We start from the raw sequence: 12,321 nt of genomic DNA on the forward strand, positions 1-12,321 counted from the left end.
CGCGAGAGCGCTGTGCGCTCTCGAGCCGGGCGAGGCCACCTTACTGGCCGCCCCGGCGGAGCGCCTGGTACGTATGCAGTCCTGTCGAGCACAGCAGCGTTGCGGGATGGCCTACCCTGGGCCCTGGCAGGCGTCTGGCTGTATGGTTCCGCCCCGCAACCTTTTAGCCATGTTGTACGGGATGTGTTCTGTCTACCTGGCGGCCGTCCCAGAGATAGCGGTCGACAAGGTCACCATTGTGCTATCTTTAGGCCTCCGGGGAGTGCCCATCGGCGCCATCATACCCCGTCTATTACGGGGACCTAGGCTCTTTTTTAGACTTTCCAATTCAAACATAGACCAGTAGCCGACGAGCGGCTCGCAAGAAAGAAGGGAGATGATCGTGGGTGAGCAGAGAAACAGTATCAAAACACGCCGGTGGCAGAGCAGAAAGTCGGTTTTATATTTTCATGAACACAGTATGAACGAATGGATGAACAGATATCACAGCAGTTGTTTTGTACGTATTTGGTGGGGGTGACCCACCGGGTCGCGCGGCGCTCACAGCTTGGACACCTTGACCACCGCCTTGCCCGTGTTCTCCCCCCGCAGCATGCCGATGAGGGCGTTGGGCATGTTCTCGAAGCCCTCATAGACGTGCTCCTGCACCTTGAGCTTGCCCTGTGGATTAAAAAAAGTTAACATCACGTTTATGTTTAAACAGGTTTCTTTTCTTGACGTATTCTTTTGTGTTATTGAGTGCTATTGGTTGTATTCGAGTCTAAGGCAGAGCTGTTCAAAATAGTGCATGCAGGTATGTTATTGTGGCCCTATGGGCATAAAGATAATCAAGATTGTTGCAAGCAGCACGATACAGAATGAAATGTTTTGTGTGCGCAAACTTTTTAAGAATCAAGAATCAGATTTAGATGGATGGCAAAAACACCTCTGCAACGCAGTCCCTTACCTCCTTGATCCACTTGTGCATCTGATCGTACGCCTCAGGGAAACGCGACCGCCACCTGCTCACGACGAAGCCCTCCATCTTCAGCTGCTTGAACACCATCGAGCCCTGGATAACGGGTGCTGGAAAGGAAATGCCAAGCATGAATACCAATCCCTCTATCGCTCTCTCAATTTTTCTCACCGTCACAATAATGGCCAATACCGTACCCTGGGGTGGGTTGGCCATGTCGGCGTTGTACGAGGCGATGGCACCACACACTGCTATACGGCCGAAGAGGTTCATCTTCGACAGAACGATGCTGCTGAACTCACCACCGACCTAGGCAGAAACACGCCGTTAAGACACTGTCGCGTCATATCACGCGCACGCCGTGCTCTCACAACCGGGCTTACGTTGTCGAAGTAGCAGTCGACGCCGTTCGGAGCCGACTCCTTGAGCGCGTTCGCGATGTTGCAGGTCTTGTAGTTGTAGGCGAAGTCGAACCCTAGGGTTTTCTTCAGCCACTCCACTTTGGCGTCCGAACCGGCAAAACCGATCACTTTGCAACCTTTGGGGAAAGCACAACCAGGAAACCATTGAAAAATACTCAGATTACAGTTTTACACTCTAAATGTAGAGGAACGATGTTTCCTCGAACGGCACGTTTGTCTGCACGGTCTCTAGACCATTTGTTTCTGAGACGGGGAAAAAAGTGTAAAGTTTTACACAATTCGTCCGGTGCAATGAAAATACTAGAATCAGGTATCTTGCACTCTGGAGAGCGAGATCAGTGACACAAAAAATATCGCTTTCCTGAGAGCGAGATGGCTGTCACTCAATTTTGGTCATAATTGGTCCTCACCCAATGCGAGTGAGGTTTTCCGGTGCAATTGGGCGAAATCAGGGAAATCTTACTCCTTCAGAAGTGAGAATTCGGTGCATATGTCTCAAGAAGGGTGACCCTTATAGTCACCGCTCTGACTGAGCGAGGCAAAATTGTCTCACTCATATCGAGCACACCTCACTCAAAGGTTTTCAGTGTGTTACTAAGAAACTTGTAACGGTCTGTATCTGCACATGAACGTCGTTGTGAAAATGTAAAACTTGAAAGGCCGCAGAACCGCAGACCCGTACACACGTGTACCACGTGTACTCTACTCACCCTTGACTTTGGCAATCTGCCCCACGAGCATGCCGACGGCCCCGGCAGCGCCGTTCACAACCACGGTCTCGCCCTCCTTGGGCTGACAGAGCTCCAGGAGGCCGAAGTAGGCGGTGGCGCCCGGCATGCCCAGGGCGCCCAGGGCGTACGACAGCGGCATGTCCGAGTGGCGGACCTTCTCGACGTCGCCCCTGGTCATGTCACCCTTGGTGCTGTCCACGTGGACCACGGAGCGCGACGACCAACCCAGGTAGCCGACCACCGCATCCCCGACCTTGTACTCCTTGTGCTTGGACTGTAGGACCCTGTCGGCAGAGAGCCCCTGTAAAACCGGCTCAACATTAACCGTCCTTCTTCGGCGGTGATCCTACTTACTTTCCAACTTGCCCGCCAATCATCTTAGTACCAGCGGGGTAGCGGTCCATGTACGCCCTGCCAAAAACGAAACAGTTTTAATACTAATATTCGAAAAAAGTGGTTGAATTACTTGACTAAATTTTGTTCTATCCGGCATTACTCACCTCATGTACGGATCCACGCTCATCCATTCTGCCTCGACAAGGATTTCTGAAACACGGCGAGATGGTGTAAAAATCAAAAGAATTACCAAACAACAACACGGCCACTTGTTTGCCGTTGACTCCAGTCGTGGACAGACTCGTAATCGATTACGAGTCTCAGTTTATCTACCACGGGCGATAACGCCCCTGATATCGTCTATCGCACTAATTGTGACAAACTAAAGCAGCTCTATACGCACCCTCACGACAAACAAGCGCGTATTGGGAAGGAGGGGGGGGGGGGGCAACTGCCCCCCTCCCCCGGTCAGCGCTATGTAGCCGCCTGAAATGTGGGCAATTTTAGCAACAAAACCCCTGAACATAAAGGCAACTTTTTCTACACCCCACCCCCCTTCTTCAAAGTTCAACTTCAAAAAGGGTTATTCGACCCTTCCTACGCCCCTGACGGTAACTTCTCGGGTAAGTGCAAGTGTGTGTGTGTGTGTGTGTGTGTGTGTGTGTGTGTGTGTGTGTGTGTGTGCGCGCGCGCGCGCGCGCGCGGTATAAGGAGGGGGCGACAGGTGGGGCGATGCACTGTGGGTTGCCTACATACAGGGGTTTTGTAGCACAAATTGCCTACCTTTCAGGGGCGATCGCCCCCCCCCCTCCCCCCTTATACCGCACCTGGTGTGTGTGTCTGTCAGTCTGTCTGCCTCTGCCTGTATGTATGTTTATACTTCCGTAGCCAGCTGTGTACAAACACACACACGGTGCAAATTAGCACCCCCTTCACACATGATGACATGATGCCCCTTCGGATGCTTCCGAATATTGTTCGACAGGAGATTCGGCCATGAGTGGGTACCAGAGGAAAGGGCGAGGGACGAAAGGTGTCCATCGCAGGGAATATTTTATGTTATGAACACCCACGTAGTTAGCCGCAGGCATGAGAGCAGTAGAGTTTGAACTGGGGCGCGGTGCCCCCCCCCTTCCCCCCACACACATACACTCAGACACTCACCGCCTTCCTTCAGATCGGGCAGGGGCTCCTCCTTGATCTGGAAGTCGCTGGGCTTGGGCTCGCCGGCGAACTTCTTGGCCATGTAGATGACTTTGGCTGGGGGCGCCATGGCGGAGAGGCAGCGGCAGGACGTGGACGTTGGCGGAGGCGAGTGGAGGAGCGCGCTGCCGGCTTGGAGGACTCGACGCAATAGCATGGCTGCGGCTGCCGCGGGGTACTTCTACCTCGTGGCGGTGGGCCTGACTTCACGAAGAGCCACGCCTAGTGGATCCAGCCCGGCTCGGCTCTCGCCTCGAGGACAGGGCTCGGCTTGGCTCGGCCCCGTTCGGCTCGGGCTCGGGTCGGCCTGTTCGGGTGTGATCCCCCCTCCCGACAGCCGGTCAGCGGTCCCCACGCGGCTGCCGGCGTATCGCGCCGGGTCGGGCGACGGAGGCGACGACGGGCCGCACACAACAGGGATTCACTCACGCCACTCTCGACAATGACAAGAGGCAAGTCATTCTCGGTACGGGGCCAGCGGGGGCACAGTCCGGTCCACCTCACACCACCTCCCGGCGCGTCTGGCGCGGCAGCCTCCAGCCTGAGCGAAGCCATTCATTCACTGAAACACGTCCGTCGTCACAGTCACCCTCTCCGAAAAGAGTAATTGCAACTAGGGCCACATTACGCGCCGTGTCCCAGATTACCCGCAGTGTCCCAGATTACCCGCAGTGTATTGCCCCGTTTTACGGTAACGTGTGGCGTAACAAACGCCATAAGGAGCGAGCGCTGTGCTTGGGTATACCCAAGCACACCCCAGTAGGAGGAACGTCGACTACCCCCGCGAGACCGAGTCGGTAAAAGTTTCATCCACGGCTGCACCCCGCTGCACCTACAAGGGCATGCGACGCATGTGCCCCGCCCCGCCGGCTGCAGTAGACCGGCCACACGACGCTCTCGAGGGTGAATGTGGGGTCGCGGGGGTGATCCGCAAAGTGCGGCGCCGCGCCCGCATCGTGTCACTTCGCGGGGTGCCAAGTCGCGGATCAGCCCGGCGACCCCGTATTCATCCTCGAGAACGGTGTTGCGGATGGGGGCCTGCCCCATCCGTCCACCCAACGGGGCTGAATGATGACAGGCGCGGTTTTAAGTCCGTCTGACGTCTGACGGTGGGGGCAATTTGCTGTGGGTTGCCTACTTTTAGGGGTTTTGTCGGACAAATTGTCTACCCACCCCACGCCAGGGTGGCGATGGCCCATCCCCCCCCCCCATAAAACCGCGCCTGAATGATGACCCCCTAGCCATGACCCCTTTAGTCCACCGCAAAACCCTACAGTGTACGTGGAACACACAGGGCAGAGTCGACTTGCAAGCACACACATTCAAGTGTGTACTTGCCGAGGGGGCAACAACTTCGCTTGTGTACTATGGAAGTATACAGTTAGTATGGTGTGTAGGCAAGTGCACTCTCCGTTACGTGTACCATGTAGCAAGTACACACACGTGTATCTGTGTGCTTGCAAGTCGACTCTACCTTGTGTTTCCAAACAAGAATATACTGCAGTGCACTGTTGGGTTTGTAGTGTTTTGTTGTGTGACGCGTGGTGCGGCAGCAGCCACGAGTGAGGTCATGCTCGAGTCGTCCGCCCTGGTGGCCGCCCCTTATCTCTGTCACCTGATGTCCCTAATGCCAGAGCAAAAGAGGGAATGAGGCGGGTCGAGGGTCGAAAGGAGTGCGAATCACGACTAAAAACGTTGGGGGCATTACAACACAAAATAACAGCCTCTTAGACCCAATCCCAATCATGATATGTGTGTCACATACTTTGGTTATGTAGCTTAAACAAAAGTGCACAAGTCCACACAGGGGGAGTCTCCTTCGACCCTCCGATTTTCGGAGCAGGCCGCTAAGACTGCACCACACTGTCACAGTTTCTATGAGGCATTGTTTCGCAAATCTACACAAAAAAGAGGAAGCTCGTCGTAAACTACGCACGCATCGCATCAGTGCCTTGTAAATTACAAAGAAATTTTCGCTTTGAGTTACAATGTGTCCAGCATTGACCTCCTGATAACTAGTAGGTTGACCATCACGCACTATTATTCGTGAGCGGCCATACTTGGTTGCAGAGCGCCGAGGGGTCGTGAACTCTCCTTGGCCGTGTACGGAGGAATATTGGATATTACAAATAATATTGGTAATATTGAGCCAATTTTCAAGCTGTGACGTCATAATACTAGAAAAATGTGTAATATCCAGGTAATATTACCAGTAATATGGCTAATATTGGTGTAATATTTGAGGTAATATCAGTCCGTGTACGGAGGAATATCGAAGTTGACGACCCCTCGCAGAGCGCCCAGCGCAGCAGGGTGCGGGTGCGCGATCAGCGAAACTCCACCCTTCGTGGTCAGACGCTGCGCCGCTGCGGCGCCCCGCGCCCCGCCCGCACTCGCCACGACATCGCAAAGTTGCGGCACAGTCGAAGCGTGGCCGGGGGAAATGTAGAAAATTAGTGGTGTTCGTCCTGCTTTGACTGTCAATTTCGGCATTTATCAGATTTGGATGAAATTGTCAGGGTACGAAGTCGAGTGTTTCGTGTGACTTTCATTTATCTTTTTGGTATTGACGAATGATGAAGCCACGCAACGACGGCTGAAAGGACAAACATGCCCAAGGGTTAAAATATCGTTTTTAAAATATATTTTTTTAGATTTTCTTTACTTACATGCTATGAAGATTTGTACATTATTTCAGTGACAGGTTTACAGAACCAATACATTTTGTGTCAGCTTTATCACGAAAACAAATTAAGTCTAGCCCCTTTCACTTACGGAACGGCCGTTAGTTCTGGAAATGCGATAACACCTCTACAATCAACCAGAAGATACGCCTGCTGTCCGCCTGCAGACGGCAGGACAGGCAACCCATTCGCGCCGCCTGTTTTGCGGGCTGCGGGTGCAGCGGGAGCGGGCGTCGCGCTCGTATTGATCGCGCCTCTGTACGGCTCCAATCGTTTAACACGCTGAGTCCATGGAGGGGGTGGGGCATTTCAATAACAGCTTATTGTGGCCATACGAGTGGTCACGTGGGACTCAGCGTGTTAAAAGAGAATGTTTCTCTTCGATTGTATTATTGAACGAAAGTTTTAGATAATTTGTATGAACTGTCATGACAAATTGCCTAGAAACCTGAGTACACTGATAAACTAAGTGTTCAACTGCTCAATAACACCTGTAAGTGTGCAACTCCTCGGTTAAACACTTAGATTAAACGCTCACTGTAGAGGAAGTGCTTAACCGAGGAGTTGCACACTTGCAAGTGCACACCTACCGAGTTGAACACTTTCAGTTGCACACTTGCAAGTGTTGAGCAGAAGAACACTAAGTTTTTCAGTGTAACGTTAAACGCACCAACGGTTGGATTTCTTTTCACTTTACTTAATGCCTATACCTATTTCCTAGCCGTGTTTCAATGCAGCGCTCAGCGTACTTTTTCAACACCACCAGGTGGCAAAAACTAATGAGTCAACCGGTGTACAGTACAACGACACTAACACATTCAGACAGCCTCTTCACGGCAGGAACATGTCCGGGATGGGCACGCTCGCGATGAGGGTCTTGATGGCCAGCTCCACCACCTCCTTGGCGGCCTCCACCAGGCTGGGACCCAGCTCGCGCAGCACGTCACGCCAGTTCTCGTTGAGGAACGAGTTCATTTGCGCGCCTGTGCAGGATCAGAGAATGAAAGTTGGAAGTTTGATCGTGTCACTGGGTGGGGTTGGTGTAAGGTGTACAGGGTGGACGGACGTCCAGCCCGTAGGAGCGAATAGCTATACCTTGACTTTACCAGCTCACGCCAGCTCGCCAGTTCACCACATGCAAGAGGTGTGCGAGCGTTGTTGCCTATGAGCTCGGTGAGCTCGGTCCCTCGGTGCCATAGGGCACCACGTTAAATGAGTATTATAGACACACGAGGTCTAGGATATCAATTCGCTCCAATGCAGCTGGAAGTCGCCACTCGAAATGTTTGTCACTCGTGCGCAAGTAGTACTTTTGACTGGTCTGTTGTAGAGGATGGTGTTCAGGGGACGGTGTACTCACCTAGCACTTTGTCCCCGTTAAAGAGACCTTTCAGCTGGGACCTGAGTGCGTCTGCGCTGACGATCGCGATCTTCGAGTTCACCACCGTGGCGTACTCCTTGCCGTCGGCCGCCTTCTGCAGCGGCCAATCGAAGGAGTAGTGGATCTTCAAGTTCTCTGCCCCAACGAGAAACGGAACAAAGACAGAGGAATTCTGAAAGCCTGTTTTACTGATTTCAAAAGAGAAAAATTTCTTTTAGTTTTTCTCACCAAAAGTAAAGTTGGAGGGCCCGGAGCCGGTGATGGGCAGCAGAAGGATGCGGCCCGCCGCTTTGTAGTTACCGGCCATGGTGAACACCGGCAGCAATATGTCGAACTCGGTGGTCTTGCGCTTCCAGCTGAGTCTGTTCAAGAGCGAGCAAGAAAAGCTATGTTTACATCCACATCAAAAAAGAGCTGTCACCATCCACCCCCCCCCCTCCCCCCTCAAACCGGTCAGCCGAAGGAGAGCTGGTGAGAGTCTTCACACCAATTATAATACTCTCGTATTCTGCGAAGCTAGGCGTCGGTCTCGACGTCACTCGACACTTCCTGCTCGGTTAGTGAACTCGCACTGCACACAACGTTACGCCAGGTCAGTAAAGACGGCCGACCTGGAGGAACTCGGACTGCAGAGTGTGGTACCCTGCACATCTCGCAACCACTTTGGGATCGTCCAGAAAGTACGTCCGTTTCTCTCAGATCAATTCCGTACAAATGAGGGGGGGAAGCAGGGCGCCTGCGAAACTCGGGGTAGGCCATCCCGCATTACACGAATGCACCGCATGCGAGATTTTGCCTACCTACCAGGCGCTAGCCTGCTTAGGCCGAACCTGGCAGTTTCGCAACAGCGAATGAAGGACGTACTTTCTGGATGATCCCTCCTCTGAGACGGTAGGTCGCGGGCGGCTGTTGGTGAACCATATGAGGGTTCCGCACCCCCCCTAGGGTGAGCCGTAGTTGTATCGGGATCGGGTGTTTCAGTGCAAGCTCCGGGGCGGGCGGGTTTGCTTACTTACAGGGGCCATGGTGCCTTACCGCCAGAGGAAGTGGGCGAACCCAGCCGCCCCACCGCGTGCGCCGATACATTGTATTGTGAAGTAGTGAGCTACATTGTCAGCACTCATTTGTCTTACCGCATTACCTGTATTGGAGCCCAATTAGTCTCAGTCTGACGTCAGTCACGTTTGTTTTCACTGTGCACACCGCTGCCCCTCTCCCCTCCTGCCTGTTGACCAAAAGAGTCAATGGTCCAACACCTTCTCCAGTCACGATCAGGACCCGCTGTTTAACGACACACTCGGCACGCGCGAATATTTGACTACTATGAAATTTCAACGGCGCACCAGTTTCAGGAGAGGGCGACAAAGGTGTACACACCTTTGTCTTATTCACACGCATACACCTTTGAATTCATAATATGCTGGAAAGTCCCTGGCATACCATTACAGTGTAGTTGCGACGAGCACCGCCAAGTGCTTGTAACGGCAGTATGTGAGGCAGTGGGTGGCGATTAGACGCGAGTTCTCCGCGATTTCACCGCGAGTGCTTCAGCTTGTTTATACAATGAGTATCGATGTGGGGGACCCTCGGGCGAGTCACGCTATCTCTGGACTGCAAGAAGAAGTAAGAACCGGTCTGGAGTACATTTAAAACAAATTCAAGGTCGATGGTTGTCCCGGGGGTGTAGGGTGTCTCGGGTAAAAGAAGGAGGAAAAGAAAATGGAGGTGGGCGGGAGTCATCTCTTTCTGTGCTTTGAACCCATGACCTTCGACACATTTTTGGTCAGAGTTCGAGTCTATCTCGCCTTTCGGCGTATTAGTACCCCACTAGCGGCAAACGCATTGAATGCACTTGCTCGTACAAATGTTCATCAAAGGTGGCACATTGGTGCACTAACTGCGCTCTACGTGAGCATGATTTGCTTCCATGCGCTTAGGTGAAGTCGTCGCCCTCCTGACTCCTGGTTTGACCGCCTCCTGATCCCCACGGCATTGCCCTCGCGTGGTAAACAAGGGCATTACACCCACTCAACGACCTCAAGTAAGCAGAAATCACGATATAAAACTTGTTGTCACAAAATCTAGAGGTCATCCCTAATTTCAAGAACGACAAGAATCGTTTATCTCCCCGAAATATTCCTCGGCTGCTCAACATACACGTAGGGTACCCGCAGTCGAAGGGATTCGCATCCTACTGGTTCACCTTGTCTGTCTGGACGCTCCCGCCCGTGCTCACTGCAATCTGCAGTGCCGGCCCAAGCGAGGGAGCCACAATTCCCTCTTCGGTTAGACACATGATTGCATGGAATTCAGGATTCCATAGGATTTTAAGGATTTCGCATACATGTTTTAAAATTTCACGCTTGCGCCTGCGTACACCCAGAAAAATAGTGTCTTGATTCAAGTGCAAGCTGACAACAAGATGACATTCACCATTGAATTAAGGGCAATATTGTCTTTGAAATAAGATTTTCCCCTTAATCGAAAGAAAATATCATCATGTTTCAAGAGTAAATTTGATCTTGAGTCAGCGTGCACTTGAAACAAGGAAAAATTTACTTGCATCAAGAAAGCTTTAACTGGGTGTATTGATTACGTCTGATTGGAAAGATTACCCGTGAATTCAGTGGATTTCATGTGATTTCGGTTGATTTTACATGACAATCGGGTGGATTTTTAGGATAAAATGTTGTGGAAGATTGCTCAAAATTTCGTGATTGCAGATGGATTTTTCAGGGACACTATGTACTCACGATTTCGGGAGTTATAGCCCCCTGGGCGCAAGAAGAACAGAAAGTCATGAGGACGCATGAGGAGCCATATTGATGACGTCAATTTGACCCGAGTTTTCGGTTAAAACCCGCATCTAGGGATTCTTTCCCAGGCACATTACCTATTTCTTTCGACTTCTCCGCGACATATTCCCATCCCATTCCTCTGACGATACTTTTCCCAGGACTCTACTTCCAGGTTGCGTGGATCTGATGCACTTCCTCTGACGGCTCTCCGTCTTTCTCCGGCACAAACCTTGGCAACGCGAAGGCCGATGAACGTGGACGTGGTGTGGCGGTGCTCTAGAGAGGGGGGGATTCCCTGCGCGCGGCGGTTGAAATTATATCACTTTTTGTCGTTTTCGATAATGATTTCGAAATCATTTTGAATAGCTGTATTTAGTTAGGAGAGCTAAAGCCGAGAGCGAGGCGCGAAAGCCCGAAACGACAGCCGAGAGCGAAGATCTAATAACATTTCTCACTTCATATTGCTGAGGCGGGCCTCGGGCAGCCCGTGGATCTCGAGCGGCTCCCAGGTGAGGTTGAGGCTGATCTGGCTCGAGCCACCCTGCGACAGCGCCACCCTGGGCACGAGCAGCGGGTTCATGCTGGCGATGCGGAGCTTCTTGTCGCCGTTGGTGAGCGAGGGGATGCCCGCGTTGGCGGCGCGCTGCGCGCATGCGCTCAGGTCCGCATCAGGGAGCGACCGCGAGCAGGGCTTGCCGAAGTAGGAGGCTGGAGGAAGCGAAAAGAAAACACGATGCTGACTCATGCACCCTCTGCGGTCTTCAGTAGATGACGCGTTGTATATCGGCAGCACTGTCGTGAACGATTGTAAAGTTAGAAGTAAAAGTGCGCCGGTGCAGTCCCGCCTGCCGCGCCCGTCCTTCCCCAGCGCCTTCACTGCGAGCGACCCGCCCCTCGCAGCTGCTTGGCGGGCTCACCTGCCCAACACGTAGCAGGCGCTTTTATTTGCCTTACCTCGTGTAATATTCAAAGGAGACCTATAGGGTATAGCCAACCCAAGGGATCGTCCAGAAAGTACGTCTGTCTGTCAAGGATTCATTCGGCAAATTACGGGAGCTGGGCGCCTGTGAGACTCGGGGTAGGCCACCCCGCAGTACATGCATGCCATGCAGGCGAGATATTGCCTACCAACCAGGCGTCCCGAGAGCTTGCAGAGGCCGAACTTGGCAGGATCGTAACGGCGAATTACAGACCAACTTTTATGGGTGATCCCCAATTTGGTCGAGTGACGTATGAAAGGGTGCGTAACAGTGGTTTTCCACATTTGCCCTGAACAGATTGGCTGCCCAAGAAAATAAACTCCTAATTCGGGCTAAACTGGGTACTCGTTTCTCACAAATGAAGCAGGTGTGTGACGTATCCCTGTTGGCCTAATGGAACTACCCCACAAGGGATCTTGGTGTCACTTACGCAGTTTGTGTCCGAGCGCTCCCGCGCAGCCCGCGACCAGTAACAGAGCCACGGTAACCAGGTTGGCCCTCATGGCTTGTTGCGTGTTGCAAACAGACTCTTGACTCCCGCCAGCCCGAGTTCATCCAACGACTGAGCGCCGATGTCCAATCGAGTCATTTTTGTACCCGCTGGCATTGCAGCTTTTCGAGGCGGAGGGGGAAGCAGGTTGTACAGCACAGCGCGCGTTGGTCCGATCAGGGAGGATGGCGGAGCGGGGCCGTCGGCCCGTCGGCCGGCGGGGCGGAATTCCAGGAATACGATTGTAAAAAAAGGGCCAATATTGCCCTTATTTCGTTAAACTGAATGCCAATCTGGCTAGCTTGCCGTAATTTTTTCAACTGATATAGTACCACTTTTCC

At 52.6% G+C, this 12,321-nt stretch overlaps 2 protein-coding genes across 2 annotated transcripts; both read right to left on the reverse strand.

The window, feature by feature from the left end:
* Positions 1-418: 418 nt before the first annotated feature.
* LOC113206982 (prostaglandin reductase 1) lies at positions 419-3,849 on the reverse strand. Its single transcript, XM_026423302.2, has 8 exons — positions 3,609-3,849; positions 2,609-2,654; positions 2,463-2,519; positions 2,088-2,392; positions 1,339-1,493; positions 1,153-1,264; positions 947-1,065; positions 419-660 (listed from the first exon to the last, which is right to left on the reverse strand). Exons 1-8 carry the CDS (start codon positions 3,802-3,804, stop codon positions 541-543), a joined length of 1,110 nt encoding a protein of 369 aa, XP_026279087.1. The 5' UTR covers positions 3,805-3,849; the 3' UTR covers positions 419-540.
* Positions 3,850-6,268: 2,419 nt separating this feature from the next.
* On the reverse strand, positions 6,269-12,064 carry LOC113206983 (protein takeout-like). The gene is made up of 5 exons (XM_026423303.2): positions 11,921-12,064; positions 10,966-11,218; positions 7,941-8,074; positions 7,692-7,847; positions 6,269-7,314 (listed from the first exon to the last, which is right to left on the reverse strand). Exons 1-5 carry the CDS (start codon positions 11,991-11,993, stop codon positions 7,163-7,165), a joined length of 768 nt encoding a protein of 255 aa, XP_026279088.1. The 5' UTR covers positions 11,994-12,064; the 3' UTR covers positions 6,269-7,162.
* Positions 12,065-12,321: the final 257 nt, after the last annotated feature.

This window comes from Frankliniella occidentalis, unplaced genomic scaffold (genome assembly GCF_000697945.3).
Source record: "Frankliniella occidentalis isolate FOCC.00 unplaced genomic scaffold, Focc_3.1 Scaffold1828, whole genome shotgun sequence".
Lineage (NCBI taxonomy): Eukaryota > Metazoa > Arthropoda > Insecta > Thysanoptera > Thripidae > Frankliniella > Frankliniella occidentalis.

Coding starts and splice junctions, on each gene's coding strand:
- LOC113206982 (XM_026423302.2), bottom strand. CDS start 3,804: ATGCTATTGCGTCGAGTCCTCCAAGCCGGCAGCGCGCTCCTCCACTCG. Junction 2,520..2,608: donor AGCGTGGATCCGTACATGAG/GTGAGTAATGCC, acceptor CGTTTTTGGCAG/GGCGTACATGGACCGCTACC. Junction 1,494..2,087: donor GCAGATTGCCAAAGTCAAGG/GTGAGTAGAGTA, acceptor CTTTCCCCAAAG/GTTGCAAAGTGATCGGTTTT.
- LOC113206983 (XM_026423303.2), bottom strand. CDS start 11,993: ATGAGGGCCAACCTGGTTACCGTGGCTCTGTTACTGGTCGCGGGCTGC. Junction 11,219..11,920: donor AGCGCTCGGACACAAACTGC/GTAAGTGACACC, acceptor CGCTTCCTCCAG/CCTCCTACTTCGGCAAGCCC. Junction 8,075..10,965: donor GCCCGCCTCAGCAATATGAA/GTGAGAAATGTT, acceptor GCTCTTGAACAG/ACTCAGCTGGAAGCGCAAGA.